Raw genomic sequence first — 23,089 nt, forward strand, 5'->3', positions numbered from 1 at the left:
TTCAGTTCAAAGAACTGAGCAAAAATATAGCCTGGATGGGTTAACACATAGGGAGTCTCATAAGATAAATACAATTATAAAAAGAGAAAGAAATGCAAATTCTATAAAAAGTCAAACAACTGAAATTTAAGAATCCATTGGGTGGGACTGACAATAGAATGCAAAGGAAAAAGGAAGAAGTTAGTGAACCAGAAAATGGATAAATAGAAAAAATATTATGATACAATATTAGATTATATTGTCATGTTTGATTGAAGATTTTTTTTATGGCTGGTTGGTAGGTTTTGATTTGTGCTTTCAAATGAAGCAGAATGTATATTTCTATTTCCTGGGCTGTGTCATTCTTCATCCACTCACTGATGAATAAGAGATACAAAAAGCTAAACAGAACTCGAACACTTTTACTAAAACAAACAGCAATCCTTTTCTAAGCCATTTGTTAGAATATGATGCCTTCTTCACCTGCCAAAGAAACATCAGGAATTTTGGAATAAACACCTTATACTTCAGGTTGTACCTAATGAAATTCAACCTTTAGAAAATACAGAACATTTTCTATATCAGTTATATGAATCTAAACATTTTTTCATCAGTCTAAATATCTAAATATATTAGGAAGTGCTAATAGCCACCTCTTTCCAAAATGAGACTACTGAGTAAAAGCAATGTGAAGTTTTGAAAAGAAAATACTATAAAACCTACAGGTTCTGGCATTTAATTAGAGTAGAAATGTAACCATAAAATTCATATCAGCAAAGGTATTTATGATCGTTGACTATTTCCCTCCCAAAGAAGAAAGAAAAGTTCCCAGAATCTGCGTATGTTTATTTGTATGTGTGAATTTTTTCCAAGAAAAAATGCAGAATATTATAATATCAGATTTAAAATGTATGTGCTAAGTCACAGGCAAGTTCATTTCATTCGACTCACCTATGTGATAAAGTCCTATCCAGTCACTGGGGTCCACCTCCTCTTTAATGTCCCAGAAGATTATGAGGTTCTGGGCTTGTCCCAGCGTGTATTCATACATGCTGGCGGTCAGGCTGGAGCGGCTCTCGGAAGTCACCAGGTCCGTGTCGCTGTTGGCCCTCTGGAGGGTCATGTTCTCCGGCACGGAGCTCCGGGCTGCAAGGCTCTGGAGATTCTCTGGGCTCAGTGTGTAGCGCATCTGTGGATTTCGACGCCGCACAAAAAGCAGGTGCTCCCGGGCTGAGCTAGCCATCCCGTCTGCCTCTCCAAGGTTGGCTTCCTACAAAACTGCAAGAGATAGACAAGCACAAAGCATGGGTGCTACAACGCAAGGAACTAGGGTTTAAGCTCCCCAGACACAGAGCCTTGAAGAATGTTTATTAAAGCTGGCCATGCCATAATCTTCCTCTGTCAAAATAAAACCTATTATTCTACTGTCAACTGATGTTGTCAGAAACAACCTTCATAGACGGAAGGCCCTTGATTTCACTCCATACAGCTTCCTCCTAGCAATTAAAGAGAGGGTAACTTCCTACCACCCCTCTTAGGTCTATCCTTTACCGGGCACCCCACCTCTAGAAATGGCATCCTCTTCCTCACCCTCCACATAAATTTATTTCGTGCTGCAACTAAATTTTAAAATAGGAAGACAGAAATTTTTGACACATGACAGACAGTTGAAATATATCACTGAGGACAAGTTCACTTGCTCAATTTCCTTCACAAAATCACAGGACTGTAACTCAGTAAAGTCTTTTTTCAGGAACTTGATCAAATGTCACCTCCTCACTTGAACACAGGGCCATCACATTTAAAGCTGCAATACCTCAGCACGCCTCATCTCCCCTTTCTTGCTGTATTTTTCTCAATAGCAATTATGATCCGATGTGCCACAGTAATACATACTTAATGACTTGGTTATTGTGTACATCCCCCAACCAGAATGGAAGCTTGGGGAAAGGACGGTATATCTCCAATAGGTGGTGGTGGGAAAGCTGAACAGCTATGTGTAAAACAATGCAACAGGACCACTATCTTACACCATGCACAAAAATCAACTCAAAATAGATTAAAGACTTGAATATAAGACCTGAAACCATAAAACTCCTAAAAGAAAACATATGTGGTAAGCTCCTTGATAGCAGTCTTAGCAATGATTTTTGTGGGGTCTGACACCAAAAGAGAAAGTAAACAAGTAGGACCACATCAAACTAAAAAGCTTTGCACAGCAAAGGAAACCATCAACCTTGAAGCTGTACCATCTTGAAAAGAAGGAACAGTGTCCCAAAGATGCTTGTGTGTGTCAAGGGAGGAAATGAAGTAGGGAAAGGATGGAAGTTAACTATATATTTCTTGAACAAGTATCCAGGACTTACTCTTTTAAGTGATTTACAAATATATTCAGGTTATTTTTAAGTTTTGTGTTTATAAATCAATAGTTGTAATGCTTAAACATCACCCTGCCTCAATATATTCATCTATTAAATGGAGGTGACTTTACTGTACCATGCAAGATTGTTATAAGGTTAGAAAAATCTTAAGTGTTCAATAAAAAGCAACTATTGTTATTTTAATAGGCAAATAATGTAATTACTGAATTGATTAATGCATTATTTAGTCTGGGATAGCTCTCTGTGTCTATGAATATGGGGAGAACACTAGGATTTGGAACAGTTAACAAATCAAATGCTAAAGACCACCTTTACACTAAAAAATTCACTATGAGTTCTGCCTTGTGCTAGATGACCCTGTACTTAGAAAAGGAGAAAGTCATCCTTCCCCTGCCTCCCTATTCAACATGGCTTCTGGCTCCCAGAGCCCAGAAATCAACTACATCACAGTACACAAACCTTTGGGTTATAGCTTAAGAACTCAAGCACAGTTTTTAAAGAATTGTTTCTACATAAAAAATTAATTCCAACTTCCAAACAACCCATCGTAAAAGAACTTTTAGAGCTCACCACCCACAAGCTGATAACTGTTCATAGTGAGATACAAAATTAAAGAGAAAAGAGATCAGAAAAACCTTGGATACAGAATGTGAAGTAATACAGTTGGAACCTCACTGACAGTGATGAGCAGTGACCCATTCCAGGGTCTTGAGCAGAGGAGTCAAAATATGAAATTTAAGTATGGGAAACTTAATCTGAAAGCTTATGCAGGGCTGACTGTAAGAGGAAGAAAACAGAAATGGAGAAAGCAGTTCGAAGACAGCTGATCAGTTAAGGCACCTGGTACTGGTACTGAGTGCTGCAGAACAGATTTTAGCAACACAAAAAGGAATTGCATTGGTCAGGAATATTTCAAAGAAAGAGCCCAAAGGCTTGAAGACAGACCGAATAGAGGGGAAAAAGTGAGGAAAAAAATCAGGATATATTCTGGATTTTCAGTTTAAATGACAACAAAATCCGAGAAGCATTTACAGGGCCAAGAATATCGGTACTACTTTGGGTGAGTTTGAAGTAAATGCAATATATCCAGGAAACTATGTCCCAAAGACTCTTACCAGGGCAGGCCTGAGTTGCTGGTTATTATGAGGCCAGGGGTAAAACAAATACTCTAATGCAAGATTCTGCTTAATAATAGCATTAGTATTTTCTTAAGGCATCTGAATTTTATTCCAAGTATATGATCAAATGTCTTTGAACATTGCTTTCCTTAGCTATGAAATGATGGATTCAGATGAGGTAATTCCTAAGAGCAAATATCTAAATATGGGTCTATAATATGCTTAGTGCTATCTTATATAATAGCATTAGTATTTATTAACTAAAATCAACTCAGCCAGTGTATCTCTAAAAGGCTTTAGCTCAGAGCGTAAATGTTTTACTTCACATAACTTAGATCAAAAGAAAAGAAAGAAAATCAGAATGTTTAGATTATAGTGAGTGACTATCACCAAACCTGCTTTGGAAAGCTTCGTTTTCCCCTTAATAGGAAAAATAATGTATTTCTTTGGAGTTTGTGTTTGCATAGTAAATAACATCAAGCATCATCCAAAAATTAACCACAAAGTTGCATAAAAAGGAAAAGAAAAATAATCGCACCACCCTAAATTTCATAGTTAAAATTTTACTTTGTAACTACCTTCTCCAGTGCAATGTTCCCATAGGGGAAAGTTAGTGCTACCCAAACAGGAAAGGGCTGCTTTACATTTTCTCCTTCTGAAATCCAAGAGTTCTTGGTTTCATACTGATGCCTTCTGCAATAAGAAAGAAAGACAAATGTTCTCCAGAAAATTATCCATGCTCTTCTGAAAAGCTTTAGACAATAAAGTTGATGATAAGGGAAGCCTCCTAGTATCCACCATATTTATTAAACATAATGCTGGTCCTTTAAAACTCCTTAGATAATCCCTCCCATGGTGAGCCTCTGCTGTAGTTATATGTCCCGTTCCCAAAGGACACAATTTAACATGACATAGCACTCCTTGGGAAAAAAACCTTCCCTTTTCTAATTATGATTAGGTCAGCACTATGCTGCTATCTCAGATAACAGACATTTGCTTAAACATCTGAAAACAAAATCTCTTTTCTTCCAGAGGTCAAGAGAGATGTAGTTACCTTGCAAATTGCAAAATGCCTTAGTACACAGCTTCATTTCCAAAAGCAGCAGATTTTATTTTGAAGACACAGACAGCAGCAGATGACAAATACATTAAGCAAGAGTTTTTATTTAAAATATATGTGCTAAAGATTTTATTTTGAAGACACAGACAGCAGCAGATGACAAATACATTAAGCAAGAGTTTTTATTTAAAATATATGTGCTAAAGAATATGGTGGTGAATGTCAATTTACTAAACATCACCTGAAGGGCAAGTACTGAAAACATTGTCAGAAGATTTTTACACACTAGAAATGCACTCTAGGATTTTATCAGTGTCCTAGACTGGACATTGATACATAAAACCAATAATAATAACTAACGCCCTTGTTTAACCCTTTGCATTCCAAAAAAAATACCCCATCACATACACACACACAAACCCCTGATCAATGGTATTATGCTTTAAATTCCATGAGTGTTGTACTATAGAAATGAGGAAAACAACAGGGAAAACGCTAGAATGCTATTGCCAAATGTTTATATCAAGAGACATTAAAGAAAACTTAATTAGTCTGCAACAAGCAAAGACGTGAGAAATCTAGGGGGAAAAGGTAGCAACCAATTAGACTCCACCTGGCCAGTTGGCATCTGAAATGAAGAACGTCATCACCAAATTCTCACTTAAAGGGCCCTCCTAGGTGAACTTCCATTGTGACTACTGCTAAGAGCATTCAGAGAGTCATTACTCAGTGTTTATCATACATTATTATAACCCATTGCTTAGTTTACTCAGTAACAGCATTCTAGTAAAATGATTAAGACCAGAAAAATCCCTCCTATACAGCTTGCCAGCAAATGCTCCAGGACTCTGGAGCATTCAACAGAGAGCCTGGGATGACTGACGCTGCCTCTCACTTCCTCTTTCCAGGTGGAAAACTATCAGAAATGCAATGTACCCTACAGGCTGCTGCTCTTTAGGAAAAGCCTCTCCTCCCGGCAGTTTTATCAAATAATATGTCATGATCCACAACATAAGAACAGCCCACACTTGGGAATGTGGAAAAGGGACATACACAAATAGGAAGAAATAATTTTAAGTTACAAAAGTTGTCAATTTTAAAGACTGAATCCCACATTGCTTTCAGGATGTTGAGTTAGCTTTAAATCACCAAACATACAACTCGGTAAATAAGAGAAAATAATTAAGATGTCCTTTAATTCCTTTTCCGTTCTTTAAACTCAGTATGGTTTTTAACTCAATTACTTAATTAAGCTTTTCCTTACAGATGTAAATATATAATTCACAAAAGAAAAGATTTAAGCTACTAATAATTATATATCAAAAAACAAATATTAAAAGTGAGATTTTTTAATCCATTCAAATGTCAACTTTGAACAATAACAGTGCTTAGAAGTGAAGGTACAGCGAGACAGAAACTCAGATGCTGCCATAAAGATAGTTTTACAAAGCCTGCTGGCACCTGGGAGAAAAAAATCATCTAGACTTGCTCGGAAGGCAGTGGGGGAAGTGATTCCTCAAAAAAAAGTGACAGCATACGGAGAACAGTCAATAATGTTGTGATAACTCTTTGTATGGTTAGAGATGGGAACTATACTTAACATGGTGAGCATTTCATAATGTGTGTAACTGTTGAATCACAATGTTGTATATCTGAAACTAATATAATATTGTATGTCTATTGTTCTTCAATAAGAAAACAACAAATAAAGCTGCTACACACATTCATTAAAGGAAAAAGGTAAATGAGTTGTTACTAGAAGAGGAAATGAATGCCAGACAAAAACTGAAGGAAAAAAAAACTCACTAACAAAGTATCAGCTTCCAAATGACACATCCTTAAATATGTAATGAGAGAATAAAATAGGATAACGAGTGTGGGAAGGACAAAGGCAGCAGCTTTACTCATTTAGCTCAATAATTGAGGGTAGACAGTAATGAGTCCCTTGCTGGAATGATATTTATTGGCATAGATATCATTTTTTTTATGTCAATCTATACTTTTAAACTGCTATCAGATTAAAGAGAGCAAAATTTCATTTCAAGAAGCACTGTTAAATGTTATGCCAGATCAAGAAACTGGAACTCAAAACTTCATATATTTTTAATATCTTTTCAAAATCCTAACTTATTTTTCAGTAAATACATGAAGTTCCATAGTCTATCCAAGTATTTTTAAAAAAAGAAAAGCTCTTTGTTTTTGTATCAAGCACTGTTGGTGGTTTTCCTATTAGCAAATATTGATGGTTTGCATGGGGGGAAGTGGAATCAATTAATTTTACAGTCACCTCTCTTTTGAAAGATATTAAGCTTTTACTCCCTGTACATTCATAAGGGGAAAGACATCTTCTTTCTTTTGCATTGAACACATTCCAGAACATTACCTTCAGATAAAGCTGCAGATAATTACCAATTGTTGATAAATGCAATTCAGATATTTAAAAATTCTGCATTACTTTGTGGTGATTGGACACATTTGTGTGGGAAAGTTTTCCTTGCAAAGCAAACCACAAAACATAAGCTCCTAGTTACTGATTGTCAAAAGCTGCTAGAAAAGATGACTAACTGTATTTAAATATAATTGTTTATTCCATAAAACACCAGTGGCCTTAACTATGAACATCAGTAATTGTAGCATGTTCTCTAGACGCCACAAGACACATTTTTTAAGCCTTAGTGCTTCTCTCTTTCCATTTCCATTGCCACAACAGTAAAAAGCCAAGTTCACGTCTTATCATATCCAGACCATCACTTTTTAAGAGACATTTCTGACCCTTATATCCTCCCCAGGACAATTTACCTACTCTCTCCCTGGAGCACTTTTTCAACGACAACACTCCCAATCAAATAAATAGCAAAATTAAAGGACCATGATGGAAGCAAACAAGGGAGCCGGGGTGGATTTAGGGAGTGAGCAGGGCCGGCCTCTCACAGGGAGTAATGTTTAAGTTGAGAAAGCTGAGACCTGAAGTGAGCAGGCCATTGCACAGGCCAGTGAGGAGTGAAGATTGCACGGATGTTAAGTGGCGGCTCTGGAAGTCAGGATGAAGAGGAGAGGGTGTAATTTTGAGTGATTCCTTTACACTTCCTCTAATAAACTTGAAGTTCCATACAAACTTTCTCCATGCTAGCTTATCTATTCTGTTATCCATGAATATACTTGGCATGCACAGCACTCCCAATGACATTCTCTCTACCTAGCACAGCACTCCCAATGACATTCTCTCTACCTAGAGTACCTACTCCACCTTTAAGGCCTAAGGACCACTCTCTTCCTGAAGAATACCCAACCAGAAGGCAACATTCCTACTATTGTATTCCAGTAGCCTTTTTTATATCGTTCATATCACCTGTAGTTCACACTGCCTCACAGTCTAATTATGAAGACTTCATATCTTCACATCTTCTCTTGCCAGACTGTAAACTCTTTGAGGGCAATTACTGTTTCTGTTACATGAGTGTTTAGTAAATATTTTTCAAATGAATGAATGGATGAGATAAACTACTACTGCAAAAAGAAAGTAAAAGGGCCAAATCAAGAGCATGAATATATGTTGACTTTTCTTTAGAATTGGCCAGCTATCTGAAAAATATTTATTAAGTACCTACTCTGTGTTGAAAAAAATAAGATAAGGCCCTTGCTGTATTATTCAAAGGAATAAACCTACATGAAAGAAATAGAAAACAATTGCCTTCCATGTTATCAGGTTTAAGTGTGAAAGAAGGTAAGAGTTGACTGCAAGGAATGATTAGCAGGGACTGAGTGTTTAAGAAAAGCCTAGTAAGAAAAATTGAGCTGGACCTTGAAAGATATAAAGAGGCCATGGAAATATGGCATGAATTCTAGGCCAAAGAAAGAATCACATTAAAAAGGAAGGAAAAATAGGAATTAGCTTTCACTGACTTCATTCTGGTCCAAACCACTATCATCTGTCCTCTGAATAAAAACAATCACCTCCTTCCCTGTTTCCATCCTTGATTTCTTGCTGTCTAGTCCCAGCACAGCAACCAGAATGATTCTGTTCAAGTCAGATTATTTACTCTCCATCCAAGCCCTCCCGTTGCCCCCATTTCACTGCCGAAACCCTTACAATGGTCTACAAGGCACCACTTGATCTGGCCTCTTGTGCTCTTTGACCTCATCTACCACCACGGCCACCCACGCTCCACGCTCATACTACCCTAGTCCCACTCTGCTCCCAGGGCACCATTCACACTCTACTACAGAGCCTTTGCATCTGCTGTTTCCATTGACATGGAAGCTCTTCTTTTCAATATCCACATGGCTTACTTTGTTACCCTTTCATATTTTTGCCAAATGCCAACCTGTTCCCTGACCACTGTATATAAAATTTCAACTGTCCCAACACTACCTACCCCCTTTCCTTGCTTTATTTTCCTTCATAGCACTTTTCATATTCTAATATATGGTGCAACTTATCAGTGTTTCTCTAGTATCTAATGTCTCTCCCTACTGAAATGTATGCTTCACGGACAGTTGGAAAGGACACAGATGTCACCTGTAACTTGGCAACAGTATTTAGATAGTTTTTTCAGCTAAGCATCTAGAAAAATGTCCATTCAATTAAATTATTCGTTACTGTTTCTAAGTTTACAAGTTATTTGCCACCACTGTAAGATTTCTAACTGAAGTAATTTTATTGGTACCATGCAAGGGTTGTGGGCAGAGGTTACAAATATACACGTTTAAGTTTCAAAGTCTGAGATAACCAACTCATGCTTACCATTATTACAGGTTAACAAAAGGTACATTAGAATAGAAAAAGGGAGAAGGGAAGGAATCAAACAATAAAGAATAATCGTGTTAGAGAGGGGAGCCATGTATAAGCCATAAACACAGAGTGCTAAGCCTGCCTGACTGTTCACATAAATAATAGTTCTCTGATGCCCGCTGTATGTGAGTCACTGTTCCAGCTCCAGGGTGCAACAAACGAAACAGACTCCATTCTCAAGGAACTTACAGTTTGAAGACTGGAAAAAGAAAGAATTTTAAATAATAACTAATAAATCACTAGGTTCCTAGTGGTATAGAGAAGCATCTGAAAGAACCAAAAAACTAAATGAACATTAATAGGTAGCCTGTAGATAAGGAAAGAGTTCTGTTCAGTATCATGATTCTGCTTATTGATATCAAGGTTAATCTTGATTCAAATATTAGGATAAAAGGTGTCTGAAACATTTCTGAAAGGACTACCTACATTTTCACATCACTATAGTTTTCAATTTTTTGACAAAGAGATCTTATTTACGTAAGTATTCATTATCCAGCTTCACTTTATTTAGGAGATGAAAATGAAAGCAAAACTATTGCAAAACAAAGAACTGAAGACTTTAAATTAGTCCCCAATTCAACCATTTCTCCCTTGTAATGACAGAGTTGATCCCTGCCAGTCACATCTCTGTCTGTTAGTCATTCACTGATTTCAGATGTTCCAACAGTCAATTGGTTACAAAGAGAAATTGTAGGAACTAGTAAAACATTCAGGAATATATAAAAGTCAATGAAAGTGACTTTGAAGAACTACATGAATCACATGCAAAACCACTGATTAATAAGGGTCTGGCAAAGGTGGAGGAGTTGACAACTGAAGGAGAATTTTAAAAACCTAAGAGCAATTTGAATGTCATAGGATTAAAGAGAGGTCATGGGAAGGTCAACAGAGCTCCAGCATAGTTTTTGTATTATGACTGTCATGATTGTTACTAGAGAGACAAATACCACATTGTGCTATCAATTTTCTTGAAAAAATTAATCCCCCAAACCCTCCAAAATGGCCAACACTTCATTTGTTCTTTTTTTCCTCTTAATAATCAGGCCATATGTGTGATTCTGATCTAAATTTTGTTATATGTAAGCTAAAATAGTAAACTGATTCCCATGATTTGAATTTCTGTTTGCCAAGATCAAACCCTTTCCCCCTATTTACTTTGAAATTCAGCTTCCCAGTATAAACGGATTAATTTAAGAGAACTGCTTTTCTGGTATTCCTATTGATCCTCTGTCCCTATTCTCACACTCTTGTTATCTCTACAGCTACCCTAGGATGGGGCTGTTAATTCTAGGTTTGATTTCCAGATGAGGGCACCAAGGAAGTGGGTGGCACAGCTGAGACCCACACTTAGGTCTTTAAAGCTGCTTACAGCTTCTACACTGAGGCCAGATCATGTGGTACCCAGCATTAACCACACAACTGGGGTCAGGAGTGCAGGGGGTAGATGAAGTCATCTATTCACAGTGTTTAAAGATGCCTTGATTTCTGCCCACTTCCTCATTCTCATGTTTGGTCCACATACTGTAAGCTTTGCAGACATAGAAAGTCATTATTTATTTATTTGCCATGAGCCACAGACTTACTATAAGTCAACTGTATAAGCCCTTAGTGTTGTTGAGAAGCAGCAATTCCTCTCTCTCTCAAAACAGTCTCCATGGACTCCGACAACTTCCTAATGTGCAGGCATCATAAAGAGGCTGGAAGGAGTGGCTTGGCCAATGGAAGCCCTGCCAGAGTAGGACTCATAAAAATCACATCCTTTTTGCCTTCCTCTTCTGACCCACCCATTTTTTTAAGGGATAATGAATACAGATTTAGAGTGTTCCTTGACCAAGCATGTGAACATTTACAGTTAGAGATTCTGCAGTAAGCTGAGAAATGAAGTTCTGCCTCCCAGGTCAATACTGGGGTTGTTTTCCATGGCATTTGAGTACGTGTTAAAAGGAAGACAGTGATGGCCTCTTCGCCTAAAGATAAAAGGAAGTAGGAAATTGGTGATACCAAGTCGGGGAACCTTGCCTACCTAAAGTTCCAGCTTCCTCCCACCCAAATGCATTGATGCCTGCTCCTAGTCCTGGGAGCCCATTGAAGGTTCTCCAGCTGACTTCAGAACCACACTGTCACGCGTCGCACAAAGCTATTTGGTCTTCTCTACCTCTTTCCCTTCCACTAGTTTTGCCAAAAGCCTAGTGCAGTAGTAGAGATTAACTACTGAACATGGAACAAGTAAGAAAACATAAGGGCAAAGCAAACTTTGAAGTCTGGTGGAATGATTTACAGAGAACAGACAATTCTTACAAAATAATTATAGGACTATTTTAACTAGGTTATGTATCAGATAAAGTTCTACGAATAGTAAGTAAAACTGTCCATTTCTAAAGATATTGAAAAAATTTCATTCATTGCAATGAGTCATATTATTTTAACTTATTAAATTTATAGAAATTGGATTCCTGCCCCCAAATTGAATATACTACAAAAAGTACCATTTTAGTGAATAGATTAAAATCCAGTCAAAGAAAGAAATCTATTCAGTTTATAAATAAAACTAAATATTCATTTTTGCTTAGAATGCTGCACTATTAAATTTAGAGAGATACCAGGGCCTTAAATAATAGTTTCAAACAAATTTAAATCTAATTAAAATGCAAACAATTATAACTGGTAATTGGGGGGAAAAATCTCAAAACACTATGAACTTACCCATTGCCTCATCAACCCAATTTTTATTTTCAAAGAAGGATCCTAGTGTAAACCAAAACAACACTCTTTTCAATGGTAAGCCCTTCTGTCCTGATGCATGAGTAACTGAGATAAAGAAGAGATTCTGAATCATAAGTATAAGCATTTCTCTCCTCCTCCTACTTGCCTTATGCAAGTATCAGGTCCTTGGTGGTCAGCCAGGCTGAGAACCAGAGACAGTTGTAGACAACTCCAGCCTCAATCCAGAGTGCCTGAGACAGGGCCCACCCCTGGGTTCTTCTGACATTTTTCTCTTTTTAAGTTAGGCAAATGTGGTTGGGTTTCTGTCATAGACTTAAAGAATCCTAGAATCTACACCAGATACATCCCACTGTTTAGTGTACAAAACCTAGATAATAGGTGAAGCTGGGAAGCATAAACTGAGAAACTCAAAGAATATGAGTTGACCTCCACAAAACATGGTGCTGAGCCGGAGCAAGGGATGGGAAGAAATATAAGAAAAAGATGGGGCCGTGGGGGGTGCGGTGGAGGAATGTAGATCAAAGAGTCCAACTTTCCAGTTAGAAGATGAACAAGTTCTGGAGATCTAATGGTGATTAGAGTTAATAACACTGTATTACATATTTTTAAGTTGCCAAGAGAGCAGATCCTTAAAGTTCTCAGCACAAAAAAATGGTAATTATGTGAAGGGTGTTAGCTAACACCCTGGTGGGAATCATTTTGTAATATAGGTGTATCAAACCATCATGCTGTACACCTAAACTTACACAATGTTCTATGTCCTGATAAAGCTGGGGGAAAAAGACCAAAAGAAAAAGACTGTGGGGAATAGGTATGGAGAGCACTTTTTCTGGGAGATTTAGAGTTAGGAAGAAGGAAGATAAAAGCAGTTACCAGGACTATGACAACCAGGAAAACCTATTAAACTACCATTTTCTTGACCCCAACCTGAATCTACTTATCCTAACCCATCCATGGGGTGGGGCACAGACATCAGACACTTAACCTTTTCACCACTTGATGTTAATAAATCCTGAACTTTGAGAACTGCTGACATGAATAATCACCAGTTACTGTCTCTATATATTCTAATGTTAGACCAAGTAACTTAGATCTATAATCTTCCCCAATATATCCAGGGTTTATTAAACTAATTTCAAAAGAACCCAAAGTCAGCTGAAAGACTTGAGTCTTTCTAAAATCTTTCCAATTCCATTTCCCATAAAATTTAGAGTGATATAATTATTTAAACTTAATAAAAAATTTAAATAACACAAAATTTTATCTCCATCCTTAATCAAAAAAAATTTGCATGGCATGTTGCAGTATTACATTCAACAAGCTGAAAAGAAGTTAAGAGAAGGAAAGCAAAAGGAACAAGTCAGGGGAGAAGTTTATACCCAGAACCCAGGTCATTCAGTGTTGCCCAGATATTTGAAACTGGCCATTAATTTGTCTCTAAACTTTCTAGCATCCCAACCAAAAAATTACAAGACTCACAGGCCTAATCTATATACCCATAAGATATATGCAAATGATTTCCTAGTTATGAGACCTGACAGAATTTTCTTCTGTTAGTCTTCATGATATATGAAGTATTACTTTCTATTCTTCTATCTACATCAAGCATGACAGCCTTGTTGTATTACCATTTCCATGACATCTCATTGGCTGAACACGAACAGGCCAATAGGCACACTTGCACAGAGTTCTGTGATGGTCTAGAGGATGCTGCCCACTGCAGGAGCTACCAGCCACATGTGGCTACTGAGCATCTGAAATATGCCTAGTCCAAACTGAGACATGATCTATGTATAAAATACACAATGTATTTTAAAGACTTAGTAAAAAAAAAAGTAAGATATCATATCAATAAGTTTATTGATTATACATAGAAATGATAACGTTTTAGAGACATTGGGATAAATAAACTATATTACTAAAATTAAGCTGACCTGGCCTTTTTACCTTTTTCAATGTAGCTACTGAAAAAGTTAACATGAATGGCTCACACTGTGTTTCTACTGGAACAGCACTGGTCTAGCAGCTACACAGCAGCTTAGCTCAAGGATAAAACTTCACCTTAAATTTTAGATCTTAAAGCCATGGTTGGACTTCGTATTTTTTAAGCCATTTTTGGTAAACATAGTTTCTCATAAAAATATGGCAACAGAAAGTTCAAGATAATATCCACTAATAGATAACTGACCTTGAATGCTTGACACAAGTGACTAAGAGCAAAGTTACTGGGGTCTCATCCTTTTACAAACATGAAGGAAGCTGGCCAGTACATGTGCCTCCACACAAGGCCTCCCCTCTCCTGCATGGAGCTTGGTGGAGGGATCACTTCTTGGCAAGATCTTCCTCAGGAAGCAGCTCTGGGCTTCCACTGTGCATGGCCAAATGAGGAACTGACCCCAAAGCCCTAAGGAAAAAACATGAGCCTATGAAACACAGGCTGGTATATTTTCAGGGCAAGGCTTATCAGTGGGCCACTGTCACGTGAGATAATCCTTTGATTTCAGCAAATCACTTCCAGGGCTGGAAATATAAAAACAACTAAGACCATGTCCCATCTCCAAGGCCCAGGAATCCATGATGATACTGTGGACTCCAGCAAAAACCAGCTTATTTTCTAGTAAATCTGTTTTAAAGAGTAATTAGTTCTGTTCTAAGCAATACACTTAGGGAACTCAGCAAGACCTTTATTCACTCTGCCTACAGAACCCATGTAAGTAGATCAATACACTCATACAAGAAAAGGGGTAAATGTCTTTCCTCTTAAAGAAAACAGACTTTTATGATTGAAAACACCTAATTACCAAGGGTTTGAGGTTCCCTCCAAAAAATAGTTATGACATTTTCTTCTTTTACATCATAGAAGTTTAGAGTATCCAACTGGGGTGATGCAAAAAATCGGTCAGATAATTACTTCTAAAGATTTTGGAAGAATGCAGCCAAAACTACAAGCACATGTATCTGAAGTCTAAGTAAAGAATAAACCGCCTGAAGTGCTTCAATGCCAGCAAAGTCCAAACCCAGGGTGGGGTATGAAATGGAGTGCAAGCTTTGGGGAGGTTTTTACATCAAATTAGGATTTAAGAAGAAAAGAACATTCTGATATGGATCTGCATATGTGATCACAAAAGAAAAATTTTGTCTGATAAAAGGTGCCTGATAATGACACTGGTTGATTTTAAATGCGGCTTTAAACCTATCATCTGCTTTAATGTTCAGGGATAGCTTATGCTTAGTTCTTTCAACAGGGTTCTATTTTTATATAAATTGTTATGAAAAAGTCATGTTTAAATCAGGAAGCTCAAGCCAACTAGGGTGGGCACTGTAGTTCAGAGCCCCACCAAGGCTCATCAGCCCCACCTAATGACAGCACGCCTAGATCGCTGGAGCGGTTGCAAGCTGAGCCTTCAAAAACAAATTGTGACATGGAGCTTTATGAAATGCTGCTGATAATTATAAGACTACCTCACACTCAGAAAGCATAAAACCAAGGTAAAACTTGCCAACCTAGTTTTATCACCAAAAATTAGAGTTAAGGGAATAAAGAGAAAACACTTTTCAGGGTGTTTTTCCAATTATAAAAATAACACATGCCCACTATAAAATTTCAAAAAAGTTGAGAAAAGATAGAGAAGATAAATATCACCCATAATGCCATCCCCCAGAGATGCCAGCCCACTGCATTTTGGTCTATAAATACACGCTGAGCTGTTGAGATATATAGATAAGATGAGATCATCCTACAGAGTGTACTCTGTTTTGTAACCTGCTCTTTTTTATACTCAAAATGTAATGCGGGCATTCATACTAATAAACATAGCATCGTATCATCTTTTTTAATAGTCATATAACATTCCCATGCATGATATACGGTAATTTAGTTAAACTATTCACAGAATAATACTTTCTACAAACTGGACCAGAGAATCCAGAAATAATACAATTGATTTTCTCAAACTGCTCACAATATTGCCCTATTCCTGACTTCTACTGTGACCTTACCTAAGTCACTAAACCACACAGTTTCTTGATTTCCTCACCTATGCAAATGAAAGAGTAGAACTATACAATCTCCAAGTCATCCCCCAGCTCTACAGATTTATGAGTCTGTGATTTGTTTCCAGATCAGAATAATCATGTCTCCCACTTCTGTTTTCTTTTCTGTCACAACAAGCTTTTATAAAAAGCACTACTACCACAAAGCTTGGAAAGGCCAAGTACAGAAGCAGTGTATACTTAGGAAATATGCCAAAATAAGCCAAAGTATTATCAATAAAGCAATAGGGTATTGATCCAAACAATTAAACGGGATAGTACCCACAATTCTTTAAAGCCACTTTCATCTGATATACTTACAATAACTGTTTCCTTTTCTATGCCCTCTACCAGTTCTACTATATTATATACCTGATATCTGATATATACCTAATATCTGAAAGTAAAAGGTCATATAATGCTGGGAGTATCTGGCTTTAACAGTTACACTCCACTCCCCTCCCAGTGGATAGAAATATATGATTTGGAATTGCTAGGTGCTGAAACACATGATACAAAGCCTCTAAAAAGCTCCAGAGCAAAAACTATGAAACCAGATGATGAAGAATATGAGAATGCAAACACACCAACCTAATAATCATAGATCCAGATGACTGACTAAGCACTAAGTGTTCATTAAGCATTTATTTTATGTCTAGTACCATGTTAGTTACTGAAAAATATACAGTAAAAGGAAAGACTTGGTTCATGTTCTCTAGAGCTTACAGTCCAGTTGGGCAGACAACATTACAAAAACAATAAACAGCACAGGATTGTGAAAGTTAAATATTAAATTCTACACATAAGTGATAGGGTATTATTGTTAATTGGAAATGACATGCAAAATAAATTGGCCCAAAAAAAGAACAGAATTAGGGAGACCAGACTTTTTCTTAGACTTTGGATTCTAGTCAACCCACTATATTTTTCTTCAGTGCAAATTTAAAATGACAGTGACGTATCTGGATCCATTAATAGTGCTTTCCAGATGGCCAATTCCTGGTTATGCTTTAATTGTGTCTTAGCTGAATAGAATCTTAAGACTTTAATGTAACCACTACTTCCCAGAAATATAACCACAACAGTTCTCCTTTTTATTAAATAGTCTTCCTTTAAGGCCATTTGTTAATAAGGCAGACAGTTTTGAATTTTTTCAGTAAATAATAAACCTGTAAATCTCTGAAGCAAGTCCTAACCACCACCATCAAAGAAAAAGGCACTGGATATAATGAAATGATCTTTCATCATGCTTAACAACCCTGCCAATTACTGGACATAAGTCAGATCAAGTTAGAAATATATAGTCTAAGGAGGCCCAGTGGTGAACAAATGGAAAGATTAGAAAATAAAATGTAAGGGAAAGCCTTAAGGGACTGGCCTAAGCAGATAAGCATGGGTAGGAGCATCAGATGAGGGAAACCAGCTCTCACCTGCTCACTGTCACCTTCCAGAGAGACTTCCAAACAAGAGGGAGATGCCCTCCACTCACACCAGCAGTGAAAGAAATTACAAATTCTCCCATTTCCCCAGAGTTAAAATGCCAGGGCCTCTGATTCCTGGTGGAAGTTTAACTTGGAAGTTCTGTAGTTGCTAAGTGGCAACTAGTCATGGGGATATGTAATAACCCAATTCTGTCTTTGCTAGTAATCACTAGTGATAGTACCAATAGCCCTGTGGGTGTAGAAGGGATATCTCACCTCTTTCATAAGATTAGAGGGAAAGAAAAGAAGCAGTAATGATTGTAGCAAATTTTTGTTCTATCAATTATAACTGTTAGCATAGATTATTGAGTGACAGATGAGTTCTCTAAAAAAATAAGAGTGATGCCTTAGTGCCTGGAATGACTGGGAATAGATCAAAACAGATCCAAAGTAGATTCATCATGCAGGTCAAGTTGCATACACTGCCCACCCCCTCCACCATCACCATTCTAGAAAAAAAGTGTAATTGCAAAGTGGGAATTTAAAAAAAAATGAAACTTCAAAATCATGGAGTTGGGCTTCCTCAGAATACTAACATAGACTGGCATCAGTTTTTATGATGACTATAACAGTAGTAATTGCAGAGAAATAGCTAACATTTTTATCATTGTTTTAAAAATGACTATGTAATACTCTGTTTTATATTATAAAGAAACCATTTCCAAGGTGATTTAGCTGAACTACCTAATCTCTTCGTTCTTTGAATTTTATTACACAAAACAGTTCTTTGCTATAGTTTTCCTCACCAGAGACACATCACCCTGCTACAACCAGGCAGCAGTACCTGTCCAGTGACCCCCCTGCCCTGAAAATCTATAGGGGCGATTGAACCAACTCGCAACATTCACAATCTGCACTTCACTTTGACTCAAGAAATAAAATCAAACTATGTTGGGAGCTTCATATAAAGGAACTGAGATTAAGAATGATTTAAGCTATTTCCTCATCTTCCCTCCTCCACCGGTGAGGAGTCAGGTCCTTTTATTTTACTTTTAAATCCATCTCTAAGCTTTTTATTGGAATCTCTTTAGCAATACTTCTGAAGAGGGATACAACAAAATTGGCACACACTTTGGGGGCTTTTATCATCTTTATTGCTACCAATTTCATTTTGGATCTTTGAACATGAACATTAAGAAAATGGCACCCTGAAAAGCATATACTGCTACCTTATCACCAGCTGTTATTGTCTTATTTTAACTCCCATTTTAGGCCTTTAAATTTACTCCAGAATTCCCACATGAAAAATCACATACATTATAGAAGAGGGAAAAAAATTATTGAGTGTAGATCCTGGGCCAAATAGTATTGGTGGGAATTGGAATTACAACCTAAGTATCATCAGTGTTTTTGTTGCATTATGTTCTGTTTTGTTTCATTTTGTTTGTTTTACTAACCAGAAAAGCTTCACCAAAACTAAAGCAGATCCTCTTTCAATATATCAGATGACAAGTTTTTTATGACTAAGTTCAAATATTCAATCCTCTTTCTATTCCAAAACTACCAATCAATCAAGAAAGGAAAGAAATCTAAAGAAAATTTAAAAGTATAATTCCCAGGATTTTACAAACAAGAAGCAAATACTTAGCCTGTAATTATCTCATTGGCTATGCTCAAACCCTAAGAATTCAAGGAGGGCAAAGTTTAGTGCCATGACAAATTTTTTATGTGCATGTTAGGAAACAGGATGATAAGCCCCAAATAGGATAAGATTACATGTTTGCACAACATTTGCTTGAATAAGAGGATGACAATTTGTATACCTGCCCGTAATCCTAACACCCTCCTGTAGAGGTGGTTCTGTATATATCTCACTGGCAGATGAACACACCCAAAACACAGCTTTAAGAGTGAACATGTTTTACTTCTTACTAACAAGTTAAAGTATTTGGCAGTCACACTTTTAGGCAGATGGATTGGAATATTTTGGGAAATGCTAAGGGGCTGATTTTCTATTGCTTTTTAGAATCTCGGGTTTTAAAATAAGATTTGGCTAATCTAGTCTTCTTCCAAATTCAGCAATGTTTATTAAAGGCAACAGGCTTGAACTTTCCTATCTAGATTATTTGTGAAGCAGTAGTTGGTTTTAACTAGGAAATCAAATTCAAATAATCCAAATAATGATGGATTCAGGGCCTTTAGTCTTCCAAAATAAGAAGAGATTAAAAAAGAACCATGTGCCCAGGACTATATGGGCCCAATCTAGATTGTGATTTATTTAGGGCACTTGTAAATTCACCATTTCTTCTACTGCTTTTAAACCTAATTTTACTTGAGAGAACCTTCCTTATCTTATACTTTGTGCATGATAAAGATTAGCACACTTCCTCTACAAATACCTGTACTTACATTGAACTCAAATTCATGTCGCCTAACTGTGCCAGACAAAGCCATGGCCATTCTGGTTGACCGCCTATCCAAGAGGACATTAAATAAAAACAAAGCTTTGCAGTTTCTTGTTTTATATTATGTTAGCCTTGTGCAATTACACTGGACATACAAAAGAATTATTCCTCTTTCTTTGACTCTTTCATCAATCATCTGGCCAATATTTATGGACTATCTGCTATGCAGTAGTCCTTCAAAGAATTGCTTTCACAAGCTGTCCAAATTAACAGCTATAAATCTTCACTCAGATTCAATCCCATAACCTCTTAATTGCCTCTAACAAAGAAGGCTATAAAAATATTTTTCAGGAACTAGAAAATTAGTCTAAAGGCTAAGAATTATTTTTCCCACATCCACAAACGAGAAGAATCCAATGATCAAAGACAAACAAACCCCCCACTCCATCTGTGAGTTTGACAGTGAGGGAAACATGTTATTAAAGTCTTTTAATATTTGGTTCCTGGGATTAGGATAATGACTTGGAAAGTGGGGGATCCCTTTAAGTAGTGTGCTAGAGCTGGCTCTCATGGGCTCAGGAGCCAACTGTGTGTACTTCTTCCCAAACTTCAGACCTCAAATTGGCAGCCTGAGATAAGCCATGAGGGTAGTACTGCACCTCTGTGGCTTCCCTCCAAATATTCCTCTCTCCACAAAGTTATCCACATCTATTCTGTTTGGTGTTGATGGTAGATTAGCTAGCAAAAGTTACCTTTTACCTTAAAAAACTGTAACTCTTGGGGGAAAATATGTTCCCAGCCTGGGGCAAATAATCTTTGAAGCCAAAATCAGTCAAAGGGAGAAGTAAAGTGGGAGAAACCCATTTATTGTTTACAAGCAGTTGTCCACTTCTCCTTGCCTGTTTCGCTCATGACCTGGCTGCAAAACCAAACCTCTCCAGTCCAGATTATGTCCTCACTCCCCCTTGTAATCACCTATTGATATGAAATGGACTACTTCTCCCCACCCCATAGAAACACCTACTGATATGGAGATGCACTAAGGCCCGGTGAGAGATTCTGGAAATACTGCAGTTTTACCCACAGAAACCATCACTTGTAATAAACAGTAAGAACAGTTAAGAACAGAAAATTATAATCTCCCAGCCCTCAGAATTTTTCCAAAGCATTCACAGGGACAAGACATAGACAATGCAGTGAGGGAAGGTGCACAGAATACTACTGAAGTTGGCAGGAGGGGTGAACAAGTATCCAAATCATTTGGACCTGTCAGGAATTGCTCAGAGAGGAAAGGGTAGTGGGATTTGAACACATCTTAATTGAGTGTTATGATTTTGGTCAGCTGGAAAGAGTGGTAACAGTCAACCTAGTGGGATCACTGAATGGGCAGAGAGAGATTAAAGAGTAAGGTTGGCTGGAAACGGACTTTGGACCAGTACATATAAACCTGGAAAGCGGATAGGCAGAGAGAGCTAACTGAAGTTCTGTGAAGAGAGTGATAAAGAAGAATATTGGGAATATTCTTTCCAATTTTGCTCAACATCTTATTTTCCTGATCTTTAACTTCTTTCTAACCTGTGATAACCCTGAACCCCTTTGTTTTCAGACTTATTAGACTAGAACTTATACTGGTCCTGAGCAGGCCACACTAGCAGTTTCCTGTGAACCTTGAGCCTCCTACTGGGACAGAACAAGTAATAGCTGATATCAGCTTTGCCTCAAAATGCCCACTTTAGGAGTACCCAAAGAAATGGTTTAGAATAAATTTCAGCCTAGCCTTTACCTTCTTTCAGGAAGTGGTAAATTATTGCAGTTTAAGTGAAGATGATTCTCATCTTCAGCGTTCAAAAAAACTATGGATATGCATGCTTTAAGCCATCCACTAAGAACTCTAAATGTCTCTTCCCACAGAAAAATCACTTCCTCCTTATCTTTGCACCTTCTAAATACTTCTACCACAATTACGTTCTGAACACTAGCCCCTCAGTACGAGCCTGTTAGTACTGTCCTCTGTAGACTCTGAAATCAAACCACCTGGGATGGGATGAGGGGAAAGGAGAAGGTTTACAGAAGAAAGGAGGAGCTACTATTATTGAGCACTTTCTCTGGGTCTTTTCTGCAGATCCCATTAAATTCTCACAATAATCCTGTGAGATAAGAAGACATTGAGACTCAGTTAAGTACTTCTATTATTGTATTTCCCAGGTTTCTTTATAATTTTGGTTTCAGTATCTGAATCTCTTCCTAGGCTCTATGGGCCCTAAGTGCAAAAAAGGCCTCTCTGTCTACATATAAACAGAGTCTGCCATGTGCCCATAAGAATACCCCACATTATTGCAATACAGGCCTACCTCAGGAAAGAAAAACAATCCCATATGAACAGTCTAAACTCACAATTAGCAAAACTAGAAAAAGAAGAACAAATGAGGCCCAAAGTCAGAAGAAGGAGGGACATAATAAAAATTATAGCAGAAATAAATAAAATCAAGAAGAATGAAACAATAGAAAGAATCAATGAAAGCAGGAGCTGGTTCTTCAAGAAAATAAACAAAATAAATAAATCCCTAGCCAGACTTATCAAGAAAAAAAGAGAATCTACACACATAAAGAGAATCCAAAATGAGAAAAGAGAAATCACTACAGACACCACAGAAATACAAAGAATTATTAGAGAACACTATGAAAAATTATATGCTAACAAACTGGATAACCTAGAAGAAATGGACAACTTCCTAAAAAAATACAACCTTCCAAGGCTGACCCAGAAAGGAACAGAAAATCTGAATAGGCCAATTACCAGCAAGGAAATTGAAGTGGTAATCAAAAAAACAAGCTAAGAACAAAACTCCTGTACCAGATGGTTTCACTGCTGAATTTTATCAAACATTTAGTAAAGACCTAATACCCATTCTCCTTAAAGTTTTCCAAAAAGTAAAAGAGGAGGGACTACTCCCACTCATTCTATGAAGCCAGCATCACTCTAATACCAAAACCAGGCAAAGAAACCACAAAAAAAGAAAATTACAGACCAATATTCCTGATAAACATAGATGCAAAAATACTCAACAAAATATTAGCGAACTGAATTCAAAAATACATCAAAAAGATCATCCATCATAATCAAGAAGGATTTATTCCAGGGATGCAAGAATGGTACAACATTCAAAAATCCATCAA

General features: G+C 37.2%; 1 protein-coding gene across 2 annotated transcripts in view; it reads right to left on the reverse strand.

The window, feature by feature from the left end:
- HECW2 (HECT, C2 and WW domain containing E3 ubiquitin protein ligase 2) overlaps positions 1-23,089 on the reverse strand; it is a 343,025-nt gene that overhangs the window by 217,320 nt on the left and 102,616 nt on the right. For both annotated transcript variants that reach the window (XM_057503729.1, XM_057503730.1), the window contains exon 2: positions 931-1,257. In XM_057503729.1, the coding sequence (XP_057359712.1) occupies positions 931-1,222 (292 nt within the window). In that variant the 5' untranslated portion in view covers positions 1,223-1,257. The remainder of the gene's footprint in view (positions 1-930; positions 1,258-23,089) is intronic.

This window comes from Manis pentadactyla, chromosome 6, assembly GCF_030020395.1.
Source record: "Manis pentadactyla isolate mManPen7 chromosome 6, mManPen7.hap1, whole genome shotgun sequence".
Classification (NCBI taxonomy): domain Eukaryota; kingdom Metazoa; phylum Chordata; class Mammalia; order Pholidota; family Manidae; genus Manis; species Manis pentadactyla.